We start from the raw sequence: 27,486 nt of genomic DNA, 5'->3' as shown, positions 1-27,486 counted from the left end.
TCCCTGAAATGTCTCACCTCTGAATCCTGAAGTCTAAAGTGGAGAAAAAGGAAGACATAGGGAAGACAGGTTAGCTGAAACAATTAATGTTTAGAGAGACCTGAGAGTGTCATCTTTACCTCTCTCAGCCTCAGTCTTCTCATGGGTAAGTGCAGTGGGGTTCATAGCAGACCTACTCCAGAGGGTTGTGGTGAGAGTTAAATGAGGGGGTGCATGTGATGTGCCTGTCAAAGGTGGCACGAAAGAGATGGTCAGAATGTGTAAGTCCTCTTCCTTGTTTCCTTTCTCAAGAGCTTTCATCTGCTGGAATGGAAAGTTAGTTCCTTCATTTGAGAAATGATGATTGTAACTCAGCCTCCCTCACCAGAACAGAGTTGGTTGTGCAGTAGTATCGTAGCTTTGAAAGACACACAAAGGAATTGCCTCCAGAGCTGTGAGGTCCTGAGACTCCCATCCAGTCCAACCCTCTTATTTTACAGCGGTAGAAACTGAGGCCCAGAGAAGAGGAGTGGGCGGCCAGAGATCATAGGGAGTCAGTGGCAGAACCAGCTTCGCTGCTTTTGGACACACTCATCTCACTGCTTGAACTCAGCACTGTCAAGACTGTTGGTTCCACAGTGTCCAGCACTGCTCCTTTCCTGGAGACAGTTGGTTCCTACCCACTCTGTCTTTCAGGATCAGGAAGTTATTTTATTGGTGATTCTGAGGTGGTTGAAGATCTGGGAAAGGAAGAGGAACAGGCACAGGACCATGTGCTTTATAGGTTTCACAAAACACACACACACACACACACACACACACACAGAGAGAGAGAGAGAGAGAGAGAGAGAGAGAGAGAGAGAGAGAGGACAGGAATATGTAGGACGTTGACTGAACTAGTATAGGTATCTTAGGTCATCTTCACATCCTTGCAGGATAGGTTTTGGCTCCATTTCCCTGGCGGATTGAATCATTCAACATATATTTTTAAACACCTGCTGGTGGCAGGCACTGTGATAGGTGTTGGGGATAAATCAGTAAACTATTGGGAATATAGTCTCTGCCCTCATGGAGCTTCCGACTGGAAGAGGAGAACATTGGAAAACTAACAAACAACCCCCACCTTCCCGGAAATCTATACTTGCAAAATACAGTAAGTGCCACAGAGGAAAAGCAGAGTCGCTAAGAATTCAAGAAAGGGCTGATTTAGATGAGAGGATTAGAGAGAAGGCTTCTTTTGGAAAGGAACACTTAAAGCGAAGAATGGGGAAACTGAGGCTGAGGGTGGACTTACACACGATAACAGGGAAAGTCACCATCAGCCCATTTTTGCACGTTATTTTTACCCTGGACTCTCCTGTCAGCCTGCAGAGGTAGGTAGGCAACCCTGAGACGGGGGAGCTGAAGGCTGGGCTCACTGGCCAGGCTCTGCCCCAATGATCCGGATGCTCAGGGAAGCCCCAAGCTTTGGGAGAGGCAGCGGGTTCTGCAGAGCCGCGATGCAGGGGCCGGGGCCCGGGGCGTGGCTCCAGTTCACAGGCTCATTGTGCGTGACTCTGGGCGGGTGGCTTCGTCTCGCTGGGCCTCGGTCTACACATCTCCAGTGCGTCTGAGGCCTGAAGGTAACGATCCCTGGGAGAGAACGGAGAGTAAGTGTAGCTGACGCCTGGGCCCATAGGCAAGAGCTTGTTTCAAACTACGTGTGCAAATTACTACCTGAGTTGGGATTCTACAGGCAGGGTTTTCTAAAGGGGGAGGCAGCACCGGATTATCGGATGAGTTTCAACTGAAGGCGGGAAAAAGGAGTTGGGAAGAACAGACCGTAAGGTTCGTGGTCATTCTCCCAGAAAAGCACGTAGGAGGTTATGAACTCTGAGTGGCCCGCTGCCCAGCTCCCGCTTAAACTAACGGACCCAGGCCGACCTTCGCCCTCAACAAAGATGGCGCCTTCCCGGGCCTCGGGCCCGACTGCCCTCATCCAACATGGCCGCCACAGGACTCTCTTCCCTTGGTTTTGCTGGCCCAAGTGCGGGCGTCCTGCCCTTAGTTAAGATGGCGCCCGCCCGCGCTCCCCTGCCCGGCTTCACGGTGCGCGCCGCGTTGGCCCCGCCCCGTTTCCGTAGGAAGAAGCGCCGGGAAAGATGGCGGCGGCTGCGGTTTGAATTCCAGCGGCGCCGCCAGAGTCCGAACCAGAGCTGGGTTGGAGGGGGCGGGGACCTGTGGAGCCGGGCGGGTCGTGACCGCAGGAGGAGCCAGTGGTGCTGCCACCGCGGAGACCCATGCCACCACCTGCTCTGTGTCCGTGATGGACTCGGTGCTGGAAGAGGACGTCACCCTCCCCGGGTCGCTCAGCGGCTGCAGGTGCGGCCCGGGTTCAAGGGATTCGCGATAACGGGGTGCGGGTGCCCGCTGAGGGGGGTTTGCTCTTGAGGGTGTTTCTGGACAGGGTCCGGTGTGGGGAGGGTTTCTTGGAGGAGGGCGTTCTCTTTGGGGACCCGCCCACCCGTGGATACTGAGTGTGGAGGTTTGGGGGCACCACATTCGCCCTTGGTATTTGGGGTCCTTCTCCGAAGGGGATGTGCGGGCAGATAAGGCCGCTCCGGAAGAGCGGAGGACAGGGCCCTGGGAGCTGGTGGAGAGGCAGGGCTGGAAGCATACTGGTGTGGGGGTTCGCTTTCATGATGGGGACTTTGCTTATGGGGCCACCCGGACTGAGGCAACGGAGTGCAATGGTTAAGAACCTTGGCTGGAGTTGGACAGAATCCAAATCCAAGTCCTATAAGGAGTCACTGGGGGAAGAAAGGGGACATATGTAATACTTTCAACAATAAAGATTTAAAAAAATTCCAGGTCCTTTTAGCTGAGTGACCTTGGTAGAGTGGCTTAGCTTACTTTCCCATCTGTCAAATGGGGCTTGTGGTCATATTGAGTTGGGGTGAGGATTAAAGGAGATGTCTGCCCAGCCATTTGCTTGGCAAGTGCAGTGTCTGGCACACAATCAGTGCCTAAAAAATGATTGTGCTGCCATTACCATCATCATCACCATCATCATCATCAATAAAGGTTGAGAGTGGCTTCCCAATGGGCCTGTTCCAAGAGGCAGTTGGACTCCACTTTGCTGGTGGGACCAGGTATCTCCTATGGGAGGGCTTGCGCTGCTCTAGGGCTGGGCCCCTTGGTTGTCCTGGGTCCCTGGTTGGAGGGTGCTGGAAGGACACTGAGGAGAGCCTGACTGAGACAATGCACTGCCTGTCCAGGTCTGCAGGGACTAGCTGCTACTTTTAGTCAACAGATCCTCATTGAAAGGGTGACTATATTATTTGTTGGGCAAACCTGGGCTCTTTGAAGAGGGAAATGGGCACAATTAATATTTATGCCTGGACATCAGGCCATAAACAAGTCCTATCTTGGACAAACCTTGACAAATAGTTTCTTTGTTTATTGAGAATCTACTATGGATAAGCCAGAGCCAAGCCCTTTGCAGCTTCTGCTTAATTGGATCCAGTGGCAGTTCATCATGTCTCTTTGGCTTCATCTTACTCCCACAGCCCCAATATATTGTGGTATGACCTCTCACCTGGATTGTCCTGTTTTTCCTGACTCCTCTAATATTAATTCAATATTCCCATATATTATCCTTCTAACTTGTAGCAGGTATCAACATTTCATTCCTTTTTATGGCTGAATAATATTCCATCGTATGGCCGAAACCGGTTTGGCTCAGTGGTAGAGCATCAGTCTGCGGACTGAAAGGCCCCAGGTTTGATTCCCGTCAGGGGCATGTACATTGGTTGGGGGCACGTCCCCGGTGGGGTTGTGCAGGAGGCAGCTGGTCGATGTTTCTCTCTCATCGACATTTCTAGCTCTCTCTCTCTCCCTTCCTCTTTGTAAAAAATCAATATATTAAAAAAAATATTCCATCGTATGCACGCAGCATATTTTGTTTATTCATTCGCTGGTTTGTGACATTGGGTTGTTTCTGTTTTTTTGGCTATTATAAATAATTTTGCTATGAACATTTATTTTTATACAAGTTTTTATATGGATATATGTTTTCATTTCTTTCTAGGTATATACCTGGGAGTGAAATTGCTGGGTCATACAGTAACATTATATTTAACATTTTGAGGAACTGTCCATCTCTTTCCCAAAGTGGCTGATGTCTTCCAGGTCATCTGGAAGCTTCGGGACAAGGCTGTGTATGAGGGTCCTTATTTCTCCATAGCCTCACCAACACTTGATATTGTCTGTCTCTCTCATTCTAGCCATCCATGGGAGGCATGACATGGTTTCACATTGTGGTGTTGATTTGTATTTTCCTAATGACAATGATGTTCAGTATTTTTTTTTATGTGCTTATTAGCCATTTGTATATTTTCAAATTCTTTGACCATTCAAAAATATGAATATGTTCTGGTTTAATAGTTCCACTTCTTGTTATCTATGCACAAGAAATCCTCATGCATGTGCGCAAGGAGTCCTGTATGCATTGTAAAAGGAAAAACTTAGAAACAGATTGAATAACCATCAGGGGATTGTGTAAATACACATCCTTTCAAAACTATCTTTCAGACTGTAACCCATGACAGCTCATGAAATTCAATTTAGTAGGTTGCAATCAGAATTTTATAAAATGGAAGAAAACATTACAAGAATTAAGGGTAATACGTTTCCTTCTATGGGTCGTACGCAATAAGTTTTGGAAAAAGAGTGTTGTAGAATGCTTTGTGGGAGTTAAAAACATTGAGAGAGATCTATTTGTATTGCCATGAAAATATCTCTTTAGGACACATTAAGGGAAGAAAAGATGCTGCAGAATAATATATAAAATTTTATTTTATTTATTTTTAAACCACAAAATAAAACGATATCTCTGTGTATGTAAATGCATAGATTCAGATCTGGAAGAATACATGTCCTGTGGCAGCATGGCTACCTCTTAGGAGGGGACTGAGTTGGGAGTGAGGAGTAGTTGAAGAGAACATTGGACTTATATATACTTTAAAAAAAAATTGATTTTTTACAGAGAGAAAGGGGGAGGGAGAGACATCAATGAAAGAGAAACATCGGTCAGCTGCCTCCTGCACACCCCCTACTCAGGATGTGCCCACAACCAAGGTACATGCCCTTGACCTTTCAGTCCACAGGCCGACGCTCTATCCACTGAGCCAAACCGGGTTTGGCCATTATATATACTATTGTATTTATATATTTCCTCTCTAAGGATAAGTAACAGAATGACAAATGAATTGTTGAAGGGCAAACAAAAGTTTTTTGTAAACGTTTTCTGAAAGTGATGTCTAGTCCCATCCTCAGCATCAATGAAATGCTTAGGCCTTGTTGGGTCTGTGGGTGAGTGGACAGTTGTTGCTGCCACATACAGACACAGAAAGAGATGACTCCTATCGAGTGGCTGTAGAGTAAGGAGGATGAGATGGTGAAGCTCAGGGGAGTGTTCATTCATTCACTCAACAAATAGTTGACAAACAGCAGTCCCGATGGCTCTGCACTGTGGGAGTGAGCACTGAAAATCCTCTGCCTCTGTTCATTCAGACCTCGCCACAGCCCGCTGGGGAAGGTGTTAGGGGTGTAGAGGTTAACAGCATGGGGTTTGAAATCTCAGTAGCTTGGCCTTTGCATGTTATTAACTTTTCTGGGCCTGTTTCCTCACTTTAAAAAATGGCAACATTTAAAAACTACCACCTACCACAGAAGGGCTGTGATGAGCTTTAATGGGAGGCTGCCTGTTCTCCTCCCATGTGGTGCCTGCTTAGTGTGGGAGCCTACAGGGTATGATTATGCTGGATTTTGCTGGATTTTGTCTCAGCTTTGTGATTTTAAGCAAATTAGTTTCTTTCCCTTTCTGGGCCTTAGTCTCCTGATCTGTATCATGATAAAACCATATCTAAACTCTTTTTTTTTTTTAATTTTTTTTTTTATTGCATAAAAAAGCTGCCCCTTCCTTTTTTTTTTTCTTGTGGGGCTTCATGAAGCCCAGCCTTTCTTCTTAGGCTAAAAATGAGTTATCCGAATGGGAAGAGGGAGCTACTTAGAATTGGAAGGGCAGCTGGAACTGACTGGAGTGTGCAGATGACAGATTCAGCATTTAAAAGTAGTCAGGTGGTTAAGTGTTGTCCCATACACCAAAAGGTTTCGGGTTTGATTCCTGGTTAGGGCACACACCCAGGTTGCGGGTTTGATCTCGGTTAGGGTGGGTGTGGGAGGCAGCTGATGGATGTTTCTCACCTTGATGTTTCTCTACCCCCACTCCTTTTCTAAAATAACAAAACAAACAAACAAACGGAAAAGGATTATTATTTTTTTTAAAAAAGGGTAGGTAATACCCACGTGGAACTTGGCAAGAACCAGACAGGAATTTCTAGGTTACATAGTGGTTTCTTCTAAGAGTTGGGATGTCACACGTCATTTTTCAAAGTTTACTATTTGCCTATTGGAAACTTGTCTAAGACTAAATTCTTTGGCTTTGCCAACCGTGATTGATCTTGGCTTGAGTAACTGATGGGTCAGTTTAGTCAGTGGGAGTCATTTAGTGGCTGTGGTGGGGAGAACCCCAGATTGGGAATGTAGAGACTAGACTGTAGGATGAGCTTAATCAGTAAGGTAGTGGGCCTTTGGGCCACCATCTGTGAAAGGTGCTGATTGAACTTGATTTTAACTTTTAAGAAAATTCAGTTTAGAAAATGGAGCTTGTCCTTCTAGTGATGCTTACTGGAGGAACTTGAGAATTATAGAAAATTGAAAGAGGAAAGTATCTCTTATTTCCACAAATGATTTTAAATGTTTCCCTTGTCTTGTTATATATTTATAGCCCACCTAATTTCCAAGAGGGATTAGTGGTGACTTTAGTTTATATGTATTTTTTTAAAAATAATTGGACATATTCTAAAGTTTTTTTCAGTTGATTTAAATTTTTTTTAAAAAAATTCTTTAATGATTAAAGTATTACATATGTCTCCTTTTCCCCTATTGACCTCTCCCCGGCCACTCCCACCCTCTAGCACATGCCCTTACCCCCCTAGTGTCTGTGTCCATTGGTTATGCTTATATGCATGCATTCAAGTCCTTTGGTTGATCTCTTACCACCTCCCTCTTCTACTCTGCCTTCCCTCTGAGGTTTGGTGGTCTGTTCGATACTTCTCTGTTTCTGGATCTATTTTTGTTCATCAGTGTATGTTGTTTATTATATTCCACAAATGAGTGAGCTCATATGATATTTATCTTTCTCTGACTGGCTTATTTTGCTTAGCATAATGCTCTCCAGTTCCATCCATGCTGTTGCAAATGGTAAGAGTTCCTTTTTTACAGCAGCGTAGTATTCCATTGTGTAGATGTACCACAGTTTTTTAGTCCACTATCTGCTGATGGGCACTTAGGCTGTTATCAAATCTTAAGTATTGTATATTGTGCTGCTATGAACATAGGGGTGCATATATCCTTTCTGATTGGTGTTTCTGATTTCTTGGGATATATTCCTAGAAGTGGGATTATTGGGTCAAATGGGAACATCATACTGTTCTCCACAGTGGCTGCACCCGTCTGCATTCCCACCAGCAGTGCACAAAGGTGCCTTTTTCTCCGAATCCTCGCCAGCACTTGTCATCTGTTGATTTGTTGATGATAGCCATACTGACAGGTGTGAGGTGGTACCTCATTGTTGTTTTGATTTGCATCTCTCAAATGATTAGTGACTGAGCATGTTTTCATATGTCTCTTGGCTTTCTGTATGTCCCCTTTAGAAAAGTGTCTATTTAGGTCCTTTGCTCACTTTTTGATTGGATTGCTTATTTTCCTTTTGTTCAGTTGTATGAGTTCCCTGTAAATGTTGGAGATCAAACCCTTATTTGTGATAACATTGGCAAATAATGTTCTCCCATGCAGTGGGCTTTCTTGTTGTTTTGTTGATGGTTTCTTTTGCTGTGCAGCAGCTTTTTATTTTGATGTAGTCCCATTTGTTTATTTTCTCTTTAGTCTCCATTGCTTTAGGAGCTGTATAGGTAAAGATATTGCTATAACATATGTCTGATATTTTGCTGCCTGTGGAGTCTTCTAAGATTTTTATGGTTTTCTGTCTAACATTTAAGTCCTTTATCCATTTTGAGTTTATTTTTGTGTATGTTGTAAGTTGGTTGTCTAGTTTCATTTTTTTTTTTTTTTGCATGTATCTGACCAATTTTCCCAACACCATTTATTGAAGAGATTGTCTTGACTCCATTGTATGCTCTTGCCTCCTTTGTTAAATATTAATTGAGCATAATGGCTTGGGTCGATTTCTGGGTTCTCTGTTCTGTTCCGTTGGCCTGTTCTTGTGCCAGTACCAGGCAGTTTCGAGAATAGTGGCTTTGTAATACAGCTTGATAATTGGTATTGAGATCCCTCTTACTTTGTTCTTCTTTCTCAGGATTTCTGCAGCTACTTGGGGTCTTTTTTAAATTCCATATGAATTTTTGGAAAGTTTGTTCTAGGTGTGTTAAATATGTGGTTGGCATTTTAATGGGGAGTGCATTGAATCTGTATATTTTTTTAGTTGTCTTTATAGCAGACACATTTTGTGTAAATCATTCTCTTGATGTTGAATTTTATGATACCCATATATTTTGCTTGGCTCTCATCTTGGAGGTGTATGCCAGCTTTAAGTTTGGTGATCAGGCAGAATTATCTTTGGAACAGAATGGATTCTGATTTAGAGATCTGGAAAGAACAATCTGCCAAGAAGCCAAGCGGGGCTTCCATCAACTCCTGGGTTACAGCTTGGGGCAGGGATGCATCACTGTGGACCAGACACAAAAGGCTTGGATTCTGGACTTGGATCTCTACTTAACTACCATCCACCCTGGATAGGCCACTGGACTTAGTATCTGGATCTTAGCGCCTTCCTTTGAAAAATACACGGACCCTCAGGGGATTGGGTGGCTCTCATGACAGTAAATCCTTTGTAAATTATAGAGCACAGTATGTTTCTAGGTGACAGTGATATTTTCCTTCCATTTATGGGGTGCCTCCAATATGAAGGTACCTTGGCTGGGCACTATGTCTTGTTTAATTGTCAGTTACTCTCTGAAATGGTTGCTGTTCCCCTTTCACAGATGAAAGAAGCAAAGCCGGGAGGGGTATGTGGCAGAGCTTAGAATAGGATCCAGGGTAATATCTGTGTGTTAAACCACTCCTCCTAATATGACTTAGTTTTCTGACAATGTCTCCAGGTCTTCACTGAACCTATTTTTATAATTCACCTAGTAAAACGTGGATCAGTGAATTTTGTATTTTTTGTGCGATGTTCTTAAAGCATCTGAATTGGTGCCTGATTCTTGGAAGCTTAATTTTTGTTTGTGATAGATATATTAATAATAGTAATGATAAAAACTTACTGAGTGTTTACTACGTGCTGCGTGTTCATATACATTCACTCATTTAATCTTTACAGCTAGAGGGTGGTATTCCCATGTAATAGATTGAGTGAGACTCAGAAACTTAACTCGCTTATATTTGGCTCAGTGCCACTGCCCCTGCTACATGTATGGCACACAGAGTACTTGTATGAGTGAGTGAATGAATGAATGAATGAATGACCAACCAACCTTACTGAAGGTCACTCAGCTATTGAGTTCTTAACCACTGCACTGCATGCCTCCCAGGTGGCTCAGCTGTGTGTCCTTCTGTGGCCGTGGCCTGATGATTGTCATGTCAGACTGTCTTCACGGTCTCCCTGTTGTTCAAATATTAACTCATCTCTTATGTACATGTTCTCTCTTAGTGGCCTTGTCCCCAAGTTACCAGATGACCTGGAAGGTATCAGCCCCATTGCTGGTTTGGGAAATGGAGGTAAGTACACAAAACTGGGTATTCTCTTGAGTAAGAACAAGGGATGTAGACACCAGACCATGAGGACCTTGAGGCCTTGAGCCTGGGACTGGGCTCTGATGTCTCTGGGCCCAGAGCCAACTGTGGCCTGGCTAGGCGCTCAGAGTAGGTGCTCAGTATGTATTGATTTGCTATTCACCTCCTTTCATAAACACGGGACTAGAGCAGTGGTGGTTGGCAAACCGAGGCTTGCGAGCCACATGAAGCTCTTTGGCCCCTTGAGTGTGGCTTGGTGTCAGAACCACTTCTTCAAAATAGACTCACCCGGGCCAAAAACCGACTTCTGCGCATGGGCCATGAAGTTTCAATCGCACTGTATGTGTGCACCCGCACTTGGCATTTTGTGGAAGAGCCACACTCAAGGAGCCAAAGAGCTGCATGTGACTCGCGAGCCGCAGTTTGCTGACTACTGGACTAGAGGAATTGATGTTCTTCAGGCCATATTTCATGAGTTTTTTTTTTTAATCCTCATCTGAAAACATGTTTTTCATTTATCCTAGAGAGAGAGGAAGAGGAAGAGAGAGAAACATTGATTGGTTGCCTTACGCACACGCCCTGACTGGGGATTGAACCCACAACTTGGGTATGTCAATCCCTGACCAGGAATTGAATCCTTGACCCTGTGGCACACGGGACGGCGCTCTAACCATGGAGCACACCGGCCAGGGCGAGTTTTCTTTTTTGCTACCAAGCTTGTAGGGGTTCAGTCTGTGTTTGCTAAACTGAATGACTGTGGAGGCTGGATGCTGAATTGGTGACTAGTCAGGTAAGGAAGGTCTGTTGGTCCCACTGCTGAGCGGCTGGAGGCTGAGGAGAGCTCCTGCCTGAACTTCCGTGTGCCAAGGCCTTCCTGGCAGGCGGCTGGCTTCCATCTGCCAGCGGAGGCCCCGCATTCCTACCCGGGCCTGCCCTTGGAGACAAATAGCTGGCTAGACCACAGGAGACGGTGCCGAGCAAATAAGCAGGCTGTTGTGGTGGAGCCCGTTATGAGGAGACTTTCCGCTTTGCAGTGTGGATTTGGCTAATCATTCTTCGTAACTTCTGTTTCTGAAAAAAGTGCAAGCTATCGTAAGTATCTGTGGGAGCTGCAAATAATTTGACTTGTTGAAATATGTCAGAGAGATATTTTGACTTGCCATTTATTCTCTTCTCCAAAGTGATGAGATATGTGCAAAAGGGAGAAGTTTCTAGAGCAGGTCATATACATGTCACAGGGTTCATTTCTGGAGAATACTTTAGCTTATAGGCCACCCTTAAGTTTTCCTTCGAAATATGTTCACTTTTAACACAAATTCAATAGTTCTGGCTTCTGCTCTCCCTGCCCACAGGCAGTTAAAAGTAAATTGGTAGGCTGGCTCCTTAATGCGGCCCATGTGTACGTCTGCTTCATGTCAGGCTCTGGGCTAAGCACTGGGATTCAACCTGGAACAGGTTACAGTCAAGCTGAGAAGTATAAGGTGCTGTGAGAGGGGTAAGAGGGAATTTACCCTGGAACTGGAGGAGTTGGATCAGGCAAGAGTTTCCTAAGGAACTGATATTAGAGCAAAGACTTGAAGAATGAATAGGACCTAGATGGGGACACAGCCATCGGTGATGGAGAGCATGGCCCGTTTGAGGAGCAGGAATACAGACCTGTGTGCCCGAGTTTGTGTACAGAGCCTTCACAGTCAGCCTCTGCCCAGCCCCCCTGAACCTCTTTTCTGCGGGATGGCTCAGATGCCGAGCCCACTCACACCTCCGGGCCTTTGCATGGGATGCTACTTTTCCTTTTGCCCTCATCTCCTGTTGCCTCTTTAAGACTGAGCTTGAAGCTCATTGCCTTCCCTGGGTCTCCACGGGCTGACTTAGATGTGCTTTCCTTTCTGAAACGTACATGTTTCATTTTATTTCATTGATTCCTGTTGGCTGCTTTAAAAATACCCAGAATTAGGTAACTTCTGCCACCCTAGTCTAAGCCACTGTGATCTCTGGCGTAGACTGTGCCTGTATTCTCCTCATTGGTCTCCTTGTTCCTCAGCTCCTTTCCGTCTGTTCTCAGTGAGGCAGCCAGAGGGAGCCTGTGGAAGCCAGAGTGCCATCGTGTTACTCCTCAGCTCAGAATCCTCTGTTGGCTCCCCGAGTCCCGAGAAGAGCCTACAGACCATCTCCAGCCTGTCCCCCAGTCCTTCGCTCACCTCCTTTCTGCCCTTCTTAGTCCATTGGCATCATGGCTGGTCCTCAGACCCACTAGGTGTGCTCCCCACTCAGACTTCTCCCTCTGCCCTTCCTTCCAGTCTGCCCAGATGTCACCTTCTCAGCGAGATTTTCCCTAATTCCACCACCTTACTTAAAGTTGCAACCTTACCCCATCCTTGGTATTTCTCCTCCTTATCCACTTTGTTTTTCTCCACAGTATTTATCACATTTTAACATACTATGTAATTGCCCCATTATGTTTTTGTCTATCTCTTCTTTCCAGAATATCAGCTCCATGTGTTTGTTTTGTTTCCTAATATAGCCACATGTAGAATGAGGCCTAGCCAAGCAGAGGCCTGCCATGCATATTTGTTGGAAGAATGCCTCCATTCACTCAACACCCAGCTACTCAGCAGCTAAAAAGTGCGAGGCCCTTTGTGCAGCGTAATAGTTTATGTCCATCTCTGTCTTGCTCACTAGATTGGAGATCTCTCAGGCCCAGTGTCTCCTTCACTGTTGTTTTCCCAGCACTTAGTATGGTGCTTGGCACAGAGTAGGGGTGTAATTAATGTTGGTGAATTAAAGAAGCTGTGGAAAAATTTGGGTTTTGGCCAAGTCTTTAATCATTCCAAAGCAGGGCTCGGCAGTTTCCGACCCACAGCCTGTGATTGAAAATAGCTTTTATTGGAGCAGCTTCTTTATTGGTTTATGAATTGTCGGTGGCTCTTTTTGTGCTGCAACAGAAGAGTTAGTAATGTACCTGTCTTATATTTGTAACAGAGTTTAGGCTTCATATACGACCTGCAAAGCCTAAAATATTTGTTGTCTGGTGTCTTACACATTTTGCCGACCCCTGCTCTCCAGTCAGTTGGATACGCTTTGTTTTAGTTGCTGACATGTGAGATGACATCCTGGTCAGCAGAATAATTTTATGACAAACAGGAAGTACATATCAGGACATTGCTGCTTTTCCACATGCCCAGTGCATTTTCTGGTTCATCCTCTGACACGTACTTTATTACAGTGGGGCTAGTTTAAGTAATTTGTAAATATTTGAAATCTAATGGTTTAGAGCTTTCCCTGGACTCAAATCAGTAAATCACAACGAATAGAAAGTACCAGCAGAATATACTGTGGAAGCTATTTATGTTTTTTTTCTCTGGGCTCTGTCCCCTAATAGGGATGCTGGGTGATTTGCATACCATGATGTTTTGTCTACTTTACCTTCTTATAGTGCTCCCAAAGGTGTCAGAAGAAACGGTGTCTCCCACAAGAGCACGGAACATGAAGGACTTTGAAAATGTAAGTGGAGATGCCAAGTTACCAGCCCTTACAAGTCATGCTTCCTGCCGCAGTCATGACAGACCCAGGAGGGAGCTGGATTTCTTGACAAGTGCCTGAGCTGGGTAGTGCCAGGGTTTGGAGGAATGCCGTGTCTCTGTGAGACTGTTACATACCTAGGCAGTCGGCCCTTGAATACGTGGCCAATCATGGATTCTAACAGGATCAGCAATTTCCAACTTGGGGGAAGGTGATGTATTCTGGTGTCCCGACTGTGAGGTTATTACCCTCTTGCATAGTTGAGAGGAGCTCATATTTGTCAAGGGCTTTTTTATGGTGCCAGACGCCTTATTTATGGTCTCCATTTAATTTTTGCTACAACTCTCTGAGGTATTTTGTATTGTCCCCATTTTACAGATAAGGAATCACATAATATTTAAGCGGCAGAGCTGGGATTTGAATCCAGGTTTTTAATGACTTTAAAGCCATTATTCTTTTCACCACATTGGGCTGGCTCCTTGCATTTTGTAGGCTTCATCTTTGTTGCTGTTGAATGAAATGTGAGCAGCCTGGACCCGGTGCTGTTGGTGATTGTCTGAGGATGGATTACGTGGTGATAGATTTGTCGCCTGTACTTAATGTCTTTTGGCACCGTGTCTTTCATTTATTAGTAGAGGGAAAGGGAGGTTTGTTGTCAAGTAACAGGAAAATAAGGTTATTTTCCCAATTCCAAATCTCCTTAACAAGTTACCTGTTCAGCGCCCTCATTTATCATAGGAAGAATTAGACCCTTCTTCATCTGTAACCAAATGGAATCCATACTGTACAAGATAAAGGAGATATTTATCAGAGAGAAGACGGAGGACACAGAGAAGGACGTTCCCCAATTGTGTTTCTCTCTCCCCAGTTGTCTGTACAGAACAGAGCGGTACTGTCTCTAGATTTAATTTAGAATACTCATTACTGCTAATAGTTATCTGCAAACCACCAGTGACCCATTGAAGAAATGACTTGTCAGATCTCTAATGGAAACAAGTAATTTCTGAGCTTTGAGTTGTTATAATTTCAACTGTACAACATGATCTATGCTGTGGGGTCTGGGGCCCCAAACGAAGGAGATTTGATTATTTCACATTGTGTATAATTAAAATGTGCTCTGATATTAAATGGTGGTTCCTGGTTTATCATAGAGTAATAATAGCTACTGCTTATTGAACTCCTGTTCTGAGCTGGGCACTGACATGTTAGGCTCTTCATATACATTACATTAATATTAAAGTAGCTTTGCAAGATATAGTTGTTTAATTTATGAAGGGCACGGTTTTGAATTTTATTTCTAGATGGAAAAATTTAATAGATCTTCGAATTTCTGTTTCACGCTTTATTGTCTGCCTTTTGATGTGGGATGAATCCAATCCTCTTTAATATGTAGGAGAAACTGAGACCCAGAGGTGTGACATCGCAAAGCTGCTCTCTAAGGACCACAGCCTGTGGAGCCAGACTGCCTGCTCACCTTCTGCTGGGTGACCTTGGCCTGTTACTTAGCAGTTTCTATTTCCTAGTGCTGTTGTGAGGATCAGGAGCGAGTGTGTGAAGCACACATGCCTACCGAGTTCATTCTGTGTCAACTATTGCTCCTCTTATAGTTATTGGTATATATATTATTGTGATTTTTTTATCCTACTCTGCATGTGACTTAAGTTTCTCTTGCTCAAGCGTGTTCTTGATGACCTAAATACCATTTTAAAAAAATATTTTATTGATTTTTTACAGAGAGGAAGGGAGAGAGAGAGCTAAAAATGTCAATGAGAGAGAAACATCGACCAGCTGCCTCTTGCACACCCCCTACCGGGGATGTGCCCACAACCAACGTACATGCCCCTGACCGGACCTGGGACCTGGGACCTTTCAGTCTGCAGACCGATGCTCTACTGCTGAGCCAAACCGGTTTCAGCTAAATACCATTTTTCTTAAAGGCGAAGGAGAGCCTTCCATGCCAATGTTTTAGGATTTATGTTTTTTTGGTGTGGTTTTTTTTTTTTATGACTATGCTCCTTTGGCTGCTGTTAGGTTTTTATGGCATTAATATTTTTTACTGTAACATTTTTAAGAGTGAATTCTTCGGTTGAAATTGAAATGACCACACTGTTCTCAGTGTTTCCCTTTTAGGTTTTATAAGTCACCCAAGATTTTCATCTGGCCTGAGCTGCCCAGTGCATGACCTCTACGCTGAGGTAGCCTGAACTTTCTGCGGGATGCTTATAGGAAATGCTCTTGGCATCTCATGCTAATTTTCAAGTCAGCATGCATATTAAAGAGGAGGCAGGAATAGTTTTGACTTAAAGGGGAAACATATGATTCTTCTTCTTCTAGTCTCAGATAACAGGTACCTGAACATCAGGGTCTGTTAGCCAACATCTAGCAAGACAGAGGCCTCCTGGTTTTGGTCAGAGTTCATCTGTTCTTTAATGAACATTTTCAGATATATGCCCTGTGCCAGGCTGGGCCAGGGACTGGGAATTTGCAGTAGGTTAATACCGGGTACGTTTCCCTGCAAGAGGCTCGCAGTCTAGTTGGGGAGATGGAGAGGAAAACAGTGCAGTGATAGAGATAAGTACAGGGTGCTGTGGGGCACAGAGGATGGACCCTGGGGGTTCAGGGCAGCCTCTCTGGAAGAGGTGTTCCTTGAGTTGGGTGTTCAGGGACAGGGAGGAATTAGCCAAAGCAGAGAACTGGGAGAGCATCCACCCACAAGGTCTCACATGGGCAAATGTAGAGAGAGGCATGTAGGGTGTGATGAGTTTAGAGAAACTAAGTTCCCTGTGGCTGGAAGGAGCCGCTGTGAGGGGGCCTGAGAGAGTGAGGCCATTGAAGGGGCAGGGGTCAGATTCTGTCTGTTACACTGCTTTGTTTGATTTTGTCCTGAAGGTGAAGGGGAGCCAATGATGGCTTTTAATCCGGGAGGGAAATGACCAAATTACACTTTCAAATCACCCAGACCGGTGACTGCAGGAGAAGCAAGGCTGGGGGCAAGGTGACCAGTTAAAAGACAGAAACTGGTTTGGCTCAGTGGATAGAGTGTCGGCCTGCACACCTTCTACCTGCAACCAAGGTACATGCCCTTGACCGTAATCAAACCTGGGACCTTTTAGTCCGCAGGCCGGTGCTTCATTTTTGTTTTTCCTTGTTTGGTGAAGCTTTAGGCTTAGGCAAAGCTCTTGATAGGCAATGAGAGTGAGGGGGAGCCAGAAGACTGAGGAGCAGCTCTTTCAAAGTTGAGCCCTGTCCAGCTTCAGAAAGCACCCCCCGGGACCATGCTGGATGTTTCCCCTTCAGGGGCTGCGCTTCCACAACACTGGGCTTCTGAAGGCGGGAATGTGGCAAGCACAGCCCTTGCATGAGTTTACTGTTGAGCGTTAGGTTTCTGAGTCATATTTAGTGGGTTTTCTATTTTGAGGTATTTATTCCTACTGTTTGGTAAGCTGATTTCAGTTTTTCCAGCTCAAGTTTAAAAAAATATTTTGAACTTGTTCTCATAAAGGGAAAAGCAAAAATGAGGAGACTATGAGTATATTTTAAGTTCTTATGCTGTGCTGGGCATAATACTAAGCAATGAAATTAATTTCTTTTAATCCTTATAATAGCTCTCTGAAATGGGCATTATCATAATCCCATTTGTATAGATAAAGGAACTGAGGCAAAGAGGAAAATGAACATAACTAAAGTCAAACAACTAGTAAGGTAGTAAGGATTGCATTTATTTATTAACTTATTCATTTAGCAAATGTTGGTTGAATGCTACTGTGTTCTAGGGACTGTGCTAAAAACTCAGGGCCATACATAGATAAGGTTTGTGCCCTCAGAAGTAGATTATCCTATATAATAAAAACCTAATATGCAAATCGACCGAACATCGGAATGACCGTTTGGTGGGGGGTGGGGGCAGGCGAGCGGGCAGTGCCAGGCCAGCCAAGGCATGTGCCAGTGGGCAGAGGGAGGAGACGGCAAAAGGTGGGTGGCAATTGGTGGGTGTGGTGACCAGTGGTGGAGGGGTGATGGGAGGGCGGGGCTGGCTGCTCGCCACCAGCACCTTCCCCCCATCTACTTGCTGGCCACCTTTAGGCCTGCTCTCAAGCCATCAGTTGACATCCCCTGAGGGCTCCTGGACTGTGAGAGGGCCCAGGCTGAGCTGAGGGACCCCACACCGCAACCCTCCCCCCCACCCCCCCAAGTTCATGAATTTTCGTGCATTGGGCCTCTAGTGTTCATAGAATAAGCATAATAACTAATAAATGTGTTAGTAAATAAGGTGAATACAGATTGTGAAAAGTCTGGTAAGAACATAAGAGTTAGGTCTAAGAGCATGCTTTGGTGGAGGTGGTAGAGATGGGGACCACTTTAGATTGGATAGTTAGGAAGGGCCCCTTTGAATTGTTGACATTTGAGCTGAGATGGAAAGGATGAGACTGAGCCACCCTGGCAAGTACTGCGGAAGAGCCGTGCGGACAGACAGGGGCTGGGCTTAGCTGAGGACCAGAAAGGAGGCCAGTGAAGCTGGAACACTGAGCCAGGGAGAGCATGTATACGGTGAGACTAGAGAGATAGGCCTGAGCCAGGCCATACAGCGCTTTGTGGCCATGGCAGGAAGTTCTTGTCTGAAAGTGGAGAAAAACACAATGGAGTGATGTGAACCAGATCTGTCTGACTCGGATGCCTTCTTGCATGACACTTCTTCAAGAAATTCTTACATGTGTTTGCTAACCCATTCATCCATTGGGTATTTAGTAAACTGTCTCTTATGTTTATACTAGAAGGCACACAAAGATATGGTTCCTGATGTCTTAGAGATGGTTTGGGTAGAAAGGCAAATAACCAGCTTGTACAGTGCACTGTGACAACTGTTATGATGAAGAAAGTGGAGGGTGTATGGAAATATTTAGAAGGGTTCCCAGTTCAATCTGGTGGGGTGGTCAGAGAAAACTTGATGAAGGAAGTGTAGAGAGCTAGACTGGCATTGTTGTTGAATAGATTGTGTCTGTATGTCTTCTGGGCCAGTCTGGCATTGGCAATGAGCTTCTTGAGGCTTATTTACCTTTCTCTTATTTTTTTAAGAAAATGTCTTTACCTACGAATAGGACAAATATTTTTTCAAGTGGTGTTAAGAATTTTAGCAGTGTGTACAATGTGGGCATTCTGAGCAAGCTCCATAAATATTTTATTGGTAGCTGAGTAACAGAATAAGGTTTCTCTTTATAGGATGCAGCTGGCAGGGTAGACTTTTTTGTTTGAATGAATGTTTTATGTGCTGTTTCCTTACAACATTGAAAGGGAGGCTTTAATGAACCTACCAATTGTTTCTTGTGCTGTTCTTGTTAGCCACAAAATTGTTAACAAGAGGGCCCTCGGCAGACAGTATGAAAATATAATGGATAGTATGCTTAGCATTTTCTTCTATCCAGTCACAAAAGTATGTTTATTAAAAAGAGTATGTATGCTATTATCAATTTTTTTTAAAGTGCTGAAAAAAAAACCTGAGTGATATGTGTGGAGATATTTGGCATTCTAGTACAGCTACTAATATTTTGCTATATTTCTTTTTTGTTATTTTAAATTAAACTTATTGAGATATAATTTACATAAAATTTACCAATTTTAAGTGTTGGATGACTTTTGGATGAGAGTTGGATGTGTTGGATGAGTATACTCTCTTGTAACCTCTATCATAATGAAGACATAATGTGTAAATGTGTATAGTTATAATTTTTTAATATGTGTATACTCTTCTAGGTTCATGTGACCATCATCACAATCAGAATATAGAATTAGTTCCGTGATGCCCACATGCCTCTTTGTGGTCAAACACTCTCTTTTCCCCAAACTTCTGGCAGTTATTATGTTCTGTCCTTCATCCCTATAATTTTGTTTTTTCCAGATATCACATAGATGGAATCATACAGTTTGTAATCTTTTGAGGCTAGCTTCTTTTCCTCAGTGTAATGTCTTTGAAATAGATTCATGTTGTGTGTATCACAGTAGCCAAGTATTACGCCATCATATGGATGTACACTAGTTAGTCTTTCACCCTTTGAAGGACATTTGGATTCTTTCTGTTTTGGTGATTGTTAATGAAGCTGCAGTAAACAGTCACCTAACAGGTTTTTGTGTGAACATAGGTTTTCATTTCTTCAGGGTAAATTCCTCGGAGTGGAATTGCTGAGTCATGTGAGGAGTGTAGTTTTCCAAACTGTTATCCAGACGGGTTGTGCCATTTTGCATTCTCATCAGCAGAGTATGAGAACCCCATTTGCTTCACATCCTCATAGCATTTGATGCTATCAATTATAATTTTTTATTAGCTAGGCTAGTGGGTGCATAGTAGTTTTGTAGTTTTTATTTGCATTTTCCTAATGACTAAAATTGGGTTGTTTGCTTACAATTACATTTTTAGGGTTATTTATGTTCTGGCTATAGTTTCTATGTTGAATATGTGATTTGTAAATATTTCTCCTAGTGTGTAGCTTGTCTTTTCATTCTCTTTTTGAGAGAAAAAGTTTTAAATTTTGATGAAGCCCAATTTATTGATTAAAATTTTTTTTGATGGATGTTGCCTTCACTGTTATATCTAACTAGAGGCCGGATGCACGAAAATTCATGCAAGAGTGGGCTTTCCTTCCCCCAGCTGCTGGCACCGGCTTCCTTCTGGCACCTGGGACCCGGGCTTCTCTCCTCCGGTTGCCGGCAGGCACCCAGCTTAGGCAGGCTCCCTCTGGCCCTGGCTTCCCCCGGACGAATGATGTCCAGAAGATGTCTGGTCTAATTAGCATATTACTCTTGTATTATTAAAGATAATTCTACGGAGCCCTAGGTTTCAAAGATTTCCCCCTATGTATTCTTCTAAAAGTTATATAATTTTACCTTGCCTTTTTGTCATAGATTAATTGACCATATAAGTGTGAGTTTGTTTCTGTGCTCTCTATTCCTTTGATCTACGTGTCTTTTTTGACCACGATAGCTTTATAGTATACTTTGAAATCAGGGAGCATAATACTTACAACTTTGTAATTCTTTCTCAAGATTGCTTTGTCTCTTCAGGTTCCTTTGTGATAAATTTTAGGATTATTTGTTCTGTTTAGTCAAAAATGCCATTGGTATTTTGATAGGGATTGTTTGCATCTGTAGATTGCTTTGGGTACTGTGGACATTTTAATAATATTAATTCTTCCAATCCATGAGCATTGTATAGCCTTTCATTTACTTGATTCTTGTTCAGTTTCTTTCATCAGTGTCTTAGTTTTCAGAGTATAAGTCTTTTACCTCCTTGGTTAAGTTTATTCCTTGGTATTTTATTCTTCTTGATGCAATTGTTAATGGGTTATTTCCTTAATTTCTGAAGGTTCATTATTTGTGTATAGTAACACAGCATATTTCTGAATATTAATTCTGTATCCTCCATCTTGACTGAATTCATTTATTAGTTCTAATAGTTTTTTTGGTGGATTCCTTTCTTCTCATTCATTAGAGAGTTAGTTGCAGACATCTTGATAGCACCCTTAAGGACTTCAGCATGTATTTCTTACTTAGGACATTCTCTTACAAAATCATACTATTATCTAATATAAAATTGTTATTCATATTTCCTCAGTTGTCTTTACATAGCTTTAACTTTCAAATTCAAGATTCACTGTATGATTTCATTATACTTAGTTGTCATGCCTCTATTACTTCCATTTATTTATTTATTTATTTATTTATTTATTTACTTATTTATTTTTATTTATTAAATTTATTGGGGTAACATTGGTCAACATGAACATATAGGTTTCAGGAGTGGGTTTCTATGTTCAAGGTCTATATATTGCACTGTGTGCATGCTTTTTTAAAACAATGTTTTTATTGATTTTAGAGAGAAAGGGAGAGGGAGGCAGAGAAAGAAATGTCAGTGATGAGAGAGAATCACTGATCGGCTGCCACCTGCATGTCCTCTACTGGGGATGGAGCCTGCAACCTGGGCATATGCCCTGACAGAATCAAACTGTGACCTGGTTCATAGGTTGATGCTCAACCACTGAGCCACACTTGCCCGGCAGTACTTCCATTTATTTGGAAGAGTTCCCTAACCATTTTTTACTTAAGATTATCATTCAGATTTTTTTAAAAGTTTTATTTTATTGTTTAAATGTTACATATAGTATTACATATGTCTCCTTTTTCCCCCATTGGCTTCCCCCCATCCATCCCTCCTTCCCCACATAAAACCTTATCCCTCTAGTGTCTGTGTCCATTGGTTATGCTTATGTGCATGCATACAAGTCCTTTGGTTGATCTCTTACCCCCACCTCCAACCCCTTCCCTGCCTTCCCACTGAAGTTTGACAGTCTGTTCGATGCTTCTTTGTCTCCGTAACTATTTTTGTTTATCAGTTTATAATGTTCATTATATTCCACAAATGTCATTAAGATTTTTGAAGTGTCCAGGCCTGTTGTTTTGTAGAAAGTCCTTCAATCTGGATGTGTCTGATCAACAACTTTTGATTAGATTCAGAGCAGAAGTATTTTAAGTGAAATTGCTTCCTTTCAGTGATTTATTTCAGGAGGCACGTGATGTCAGTTTGTCTTATCAGGGTGATTTTAATGACAGCTGGCCCTCTATATTTGTGTGTTTTGCATCCGGATTCAACCAACTAAAAATATTTTGGTTGAAAATGTTTTTTTTAAATAGAGGTTATATTCGCATACTACACCATTTTATACAAAGGGTGAGAGCATCTACTGATTTTGGTTTCCATGGGAGTTCCTGGAACCCATCCTCTCTGATACTGACAACAACTGTATATGCTCTTTTTAAAAAAATTAGTTTGTATTGATTTGAAAGAAAGAGGAAGAGAGAAGGAGAGGAAAAGAAACATCGATTGGCTGCCTCCTACATGCACTTGGATGCATTTGGACCTCGGATCGAGACCCCAACCTGGGAATTGAACCAGTAACCCTTTGGTGCACCAGGTGACATTTAACCAACTGAGCCACACCGGCCAGGGCTGTATGTGCTCTTGAGGAACGTGGTGTCTGATAGGTTTCTTAATTTTAAATGTACCTTTTCCTTTTGTAATTAATAAGCTATCTGTGGGGTGATATCTTGAGACCATGTGAATGAATATCATGCTGTCCAGTGATCTTTTATCTAAATTTTTTAGCATTGATGATTCTCACCTGAGTTAGTTATTACTATAGTGGTTGTGTAATGGTGATTTTCTGTTCCTAGTATTCTTCTAAATTTATTAGCTGGATTTATATTATAAAGAACAGATTCCTCTCTTTTTCCTTTCTTTTTACTTATTGTCATTGTGAAATCTTTTTATTATAATATATATGTATATATATATATATATATGTATATATATATCTTATTGATTTTTTTACAGAGAGGAAGAGAGAGGGATAGAGAGCTAGAAACATCAATGAGAGAGAAACATCGACTAGCTGCCTCTTGCATACCGCCTACTGGGGATGTGTCCGCAACCAATGTACATGCCCTTGACCAGAATCGAACCTGGGACCTTTCAGTCTGCAGACCGATGCTCTATCTACTGAGCCAAACCGGTTTCAGCTTCAGTGTGAAATCTTGAATTCTTTTCTTACTTGGTCATTATTTATTCTGATGCTCAGATTGTCCTAAATTTGGTTAGCGAGAACCACTTAGTAGTTCTGGGTTGGTACAATTATAGCAAAGGTAAGCTTTCTCTAGTATTTAACATTTGAATCCATTTGTAGCCTCAGGAGCTCTGACAATTAATGTAGGTAACATCCCTTTGACCTTATTTTGACAACCCATCTGTGCTTATTTTTCCAGCAAATCACTGAACTGAAGAAAGAAAACTTTAACCTAAAGCTTCGCATCTATTTCCTTGAAGAACGAATGCAACAGGAATTTCATGGCCCCACAGAACACATCTATAAAACTGTGAGTGCCCTACTTCTCACTGCCATCACTGGTGTCTTTCCTCAATGTCCTCCAAGCAGAAATTTGATTAATATTTACGCTCAGAGTTAGCTTGAATAGATTGAGCTGCCTTCATTTAGTTTGAATTGATTATGAGGAGCATAAAGATAATAGGATGACTTTAATATTAAGCAAAGAGATACAAGATTAATTTTAAAGGAGTCTTTTTCTCTTCCTAAAATTGGACTTGTGATTTCCTATATCTCAATTGCCTTTTAAAGTTTATTTATAATTTAGACAAAGAGTGAAATGGTAGAACGTCTCTGGAATTGCATCTTATTGTTATCCACTAATTTGTCTAACTGTAGGCTAGTCACTTCAGCTGTCTGGGCTTGGTCCAGAGTTGTGTGATAATCACTGTGTCATGGGGTTATTAGTGTGGATTAAAATGTGGGGACAGATGAAAAGCCCCAGCACGCACTCAGTGCTGGCAGTCATCATCATTGTCTCACGAAGGCTTCCATGGGCAGCCGAGAGTTCGGATCGTCAGTGTTTCTGTGATGTGACTCCTCTGTGTGCTTTCTGTGCTTGCTTATAACCAACTGTCAGAAAAAACGTCAATTTCCATCTGAAGTCTTGGCCTGGAGGCCTCTGCCTGAAAACAGACCTTGGTTCTGAAAGTTGAAAAAAGAACTTGGCTTTCTTGAAAAGGCATGAGTACAAACAATATTTCAGTGCCTATTTCTTGGCTTTCTCCAGTAGATTAGCCCTTGGCCTGGGAATTATTCCATTTTTTTTCCCCTCTTCTGAAGTTTGCACCAGTGGAAACTTTTGAAGGAGGAAAAGGAACTCTGAGTTTCAGTGGATGAGCTTAAATGGGCTTGTCTTGAAGAGGGATTGTACTGTACTTCTGAGGCTTTTCAAGAATTGAAAAGCTCCCTTGTCCCTTAGGACACAATGTTTTCCCTTCATTGTGGGGGTGGGAAGACAATGAGGGCGTCCTCTTTTCTGGAAGGAAGTGGTGGCGCCATCAAAAAGTTAAAGACAAACCAGTAGCCTAAAACATTTTACTTGTAAGTATGGTTGTCATCTGTCGCAGAACTCCCGGGTGATGAGAAGCCAAATGGTGTTAATCGCCGTCACTAGGTCAGGCGCTGTCCTGGGCCTTTGTACATCATCACCTTATTTTAATGCTCAAGACAGCCCTTTGCAGTGGGGACTGTCCTCACGTGCAGGAGAGGACACTGGAGCTCAGGGAAGATCGGTGACTTGCTTGATGTCATAGCTTCTATGTGCGGTGGGTTTGAACCCAGGTGTTGCTCCCTCATTGTACCCCACTGTTTCAGCTAGTCTTTCCTATTGTCTGATTAGGTGACCTGATGTTATTGCACTTTTATTGCAATTTAAGTTTTTATATAGGTGTATATGGTTCAAAATTAAAAAAACATAAAAGGTATACACTGAAAGACTTTCTTCCACTCTGTCTCCTAGGCCCCTAGGTCTAACCAATAGTGTTATTTCCTCAGGCAAAGGTATTTTATGTGTATAAAAGCAAGTGTGTGTGTTCAAACCTCCTTTTAGATAAATGCAAGCATGTTCTGTTCTGTATCTTGCATTTTTCCTTAACAGTATCTTAGATATCTTTCCTTAATAGTAGCTTAAGAGCTTCTGTCTTCTTTAAAAAAATTGTTTTTAATCCTCACCTGAGGACATATTTTCCATTGAATATAGAGAGAGGAACAGGGAGGGACAGATGAAGGGAGAGAGGGAGGGATGGTTAGAGGAAGGGAGGGAAGAAGAGAGAGAGAGAGAGAAAGAGAAAGAGAGAAACATTAGTGTAAGAGAGAAACATCAACTAGTTGTCTCCCATATGCATCCTGACTAGGGATCAAACCCACAACGTAGGCATGTGCCCTGATTGGGAATTGAACCCGCAACCCTTTAGTGTACAGGATGATGCTCCAACTAGCCAAGTCTTCTGACCAGGCTATTCTTTTTTTATAATGATATTTCATTTATGCTAATAAGGTATCTTGATTTTTGGTTTTGAAATGATTCCCATGTATGTAAATTTATAACATGTTATAAATGGACACGTTAGCTCTCTGTTCTTTTAAATTTGCTGGGCTGGAGTGCCAGTTGGTTCCTCAGAAAGTATAGCACTGAGAATCTGTGCCATCAGCTTACACAGTTCTCTGCCCTTCTGAGACATGGCAAGGAATCCTCAGTTGAAGGGTGTTTCTGTTTTTTTCACAAAACCGCAGTTGAAAACATTGTACACTGGCACTCAGTGTCCTTTTTCAAAGATCACTTTCTTCTGGAAAAAGTTCTGCACGAATGACTTCTTTAGTTCCTATTGTTTGGCATTGAAGGCAATAATACATTCTGAGCCTTGTCTTTAGGCTGCTCTCATTCGTTAGCTCGCTTAGTCCTAAAATTCGCTAGCTCACTTAGTCAGGTGGCTGATTGATTTTCATTTGCCATGTGGGAACTGAGAGGAGAAACCTTGCATTGTCACATCCTGGGCTTGTGCTTCTGCAGACAGTTACAGGCTCACACTCCCAAGTTTCGGTTTGACGTTAGCACGAAGGCAGGCCGGGTCTGCCTTGTATACCAGGGTCTCAGTGCTTAGCCCAGTGGTTGGACCATCACAGGGACTAGTGGATGTCTATGAAGTGAAGGAATGGATACATGAGCATTTACTGACTTCTACAGTTTCCTCTTGGTGAAGAGTGGAGGCAGAATTTGAACCTATGTCCTTCTGGTCTCAAGCCCATGACCTTTCCTTTCTGGCTGACTTCTCCACCTGGGTATCTCCTACAGCTATTTGGCTGAAAGGAGGGAGGCATATCCTCTGAGATTATAAATTTTACTGGAAGTCTTATATTTTTAAAAAATATTTTTTATTAATTTTAGACAGAGGAAGGGAGAGGGAGAGAGAGAAATATCAATGATGAGAGAATCACTGATCAGTTGCTTCTTGCACTATACCTTCTGGGGATGGACTGTGCAACCTGGGCATGTGCCCCCTACTGGGAGTTGAACCGGTGACCTCTTGGTTCATGGGTTGACACAGAATCACTGAGCCACACCAGTTGGGCTGGATGTGTTATTTTTATTTAAAATAATGAACATGTTTTATGGAGTAGAATATAAAATTGGCACGAGTTATTAAAATAAATAGGAGCAAGATTTCAGAGACACCTAGATTTATAGCAGTTCTCTGCAAACTGTGCACCCAGATACCTGTTTATACTATTTGAATTCATCTAATATTCTGTTTGGGATGCATTTGTATACTGGTTTGAGAAGGCATCCTGTATCACGTTGTGATCCACTTGTCACAGACTCTGTCTTTAGATTCTCATGTGAATGATGAGTCCAAGGCCATGTGTGACTCCCTTCCTTCTAGTCAATTAAGAGGAAGATAGTTGGTTGGAGAACATTGTGGTGTCCCTTACTAACAGCTTGCCCTGTGTGGTTGTGGCTCTTTTGCAAGAGAATACCCTGAAATCTTACATTGAAAGGAGATAGGCAGTGATGAGGTTCTCATTTATCCAGCCACATGTTTTATTTTTTAAAGCTGTAAGACGTTTCCACTTCTACAACCAGGACATGCATGACGGTAAACAACCAGAAGTAATTGCCTTGGAATGGTAAAAGCAAACTGTGAAATTGCTTGTAAATTTGCTTGGTGGAGGGCAAACAATTTTTAAATCGGCCTCTCTTATATAACATTTATGCCTCAATGTTTGAATGCTCTGGCTGTTAGAAGCTTGGGAAATTTACATAATTGTTCCAAGTCTTGAGAAATCCGGGGCTTTCTTTTGAGACCACCAGTGTTTAATAATTCCCTTTTCCCAGTGCCCTGAGGCTAATGAGATTTTGCATCTAGCGGCTGCCTATTACGAGCATGGCGTAGTCAGTCCACGCCGAAAGCCGTTTCCCACGGTAGACATTCCTTCGTCCTGTGTTTTTACACTGTTTCTTTTTCCCCCCCAATCTCGTCTGAAAGAATATCGAGCTCAAGGTGGAAGTAGAAAGTCTGAAGCGTGAGCTCCAAGAGAGAGAGCAGCTGCTCATCAAAGCCTCGTGAGTACCTGTCGTCCTGTCATAAGCTTGCGGGTAGCCCAGGGTTTCTGATGGTGCCAGCTAAGTGGGTCAGTGAAATAGAACCGTGTGCTTTCTAAGCCACTTGTTCTCCAGCTGGGCTCCGAGGAGGTTTCATTTTTATTT

General features: G+C 42.8%; 1 protein-coding gene across 2 annotated transcripts in view; it reads left to right on the top strand.

Annotated features, from left to right (window-relative positions):
• The first annotated feature begins 2,093 nt into the window (after window positions 1-2,093).
• Window positions 2,094-27,486, top strand: part of CDK5RAP2 (CDK5 regulatory subunit associated protein 2) — a 135,791-nt gene continuing 110,398 nt past the window's right edge. The window contains exons 1-5 of one of the 2 annotated variants that reach the window (XM_084899172.1): window positions 2,094-2,340; window positions 9,752-9,819; window positions 13,268-13,335; window positions 23,161-23,271; window positions 27,266-27,342. In XM_084899172.1, the coding sequence (XP_084755298.1) occupies window positions 2,285-2,340; window positions 9,752-9,819; window positions 13,268-13,335; window positions 23,161-23,271; window positions 27,266-27,342 (380 nt within the window). In that variant the 5' untranslated portion in view covers window positions 2,094-2,284. The remainder of the gene's footprint in view (window positions 2,341-9,751; window positions 9,820-13,267; window positions 13,336-23,160; window positions 23,272-27,265; window positions 27,343-27,486) is intronic. The other variant, XM_084899173.1, reaches the window with a different exon arrangement.

The sequence above is a fragment of the Pipistrellus hanaki genome (assembly GCF_964339955.1).
Source record: "Pipistrellus hanaki genome assembly, chromosome: 11".
NCBI lineage: Eukaryota > Metazoa > Chordata > Mammalia > Chiroptera > Vespertilionidae > Pipistrellus > Pipistrellus hanaki.
The sequence above is the reverse complement of the archived record's forward strand: the minus strand, read 5'-3'. Positions and strand labels throughout refer to the sequence as shown.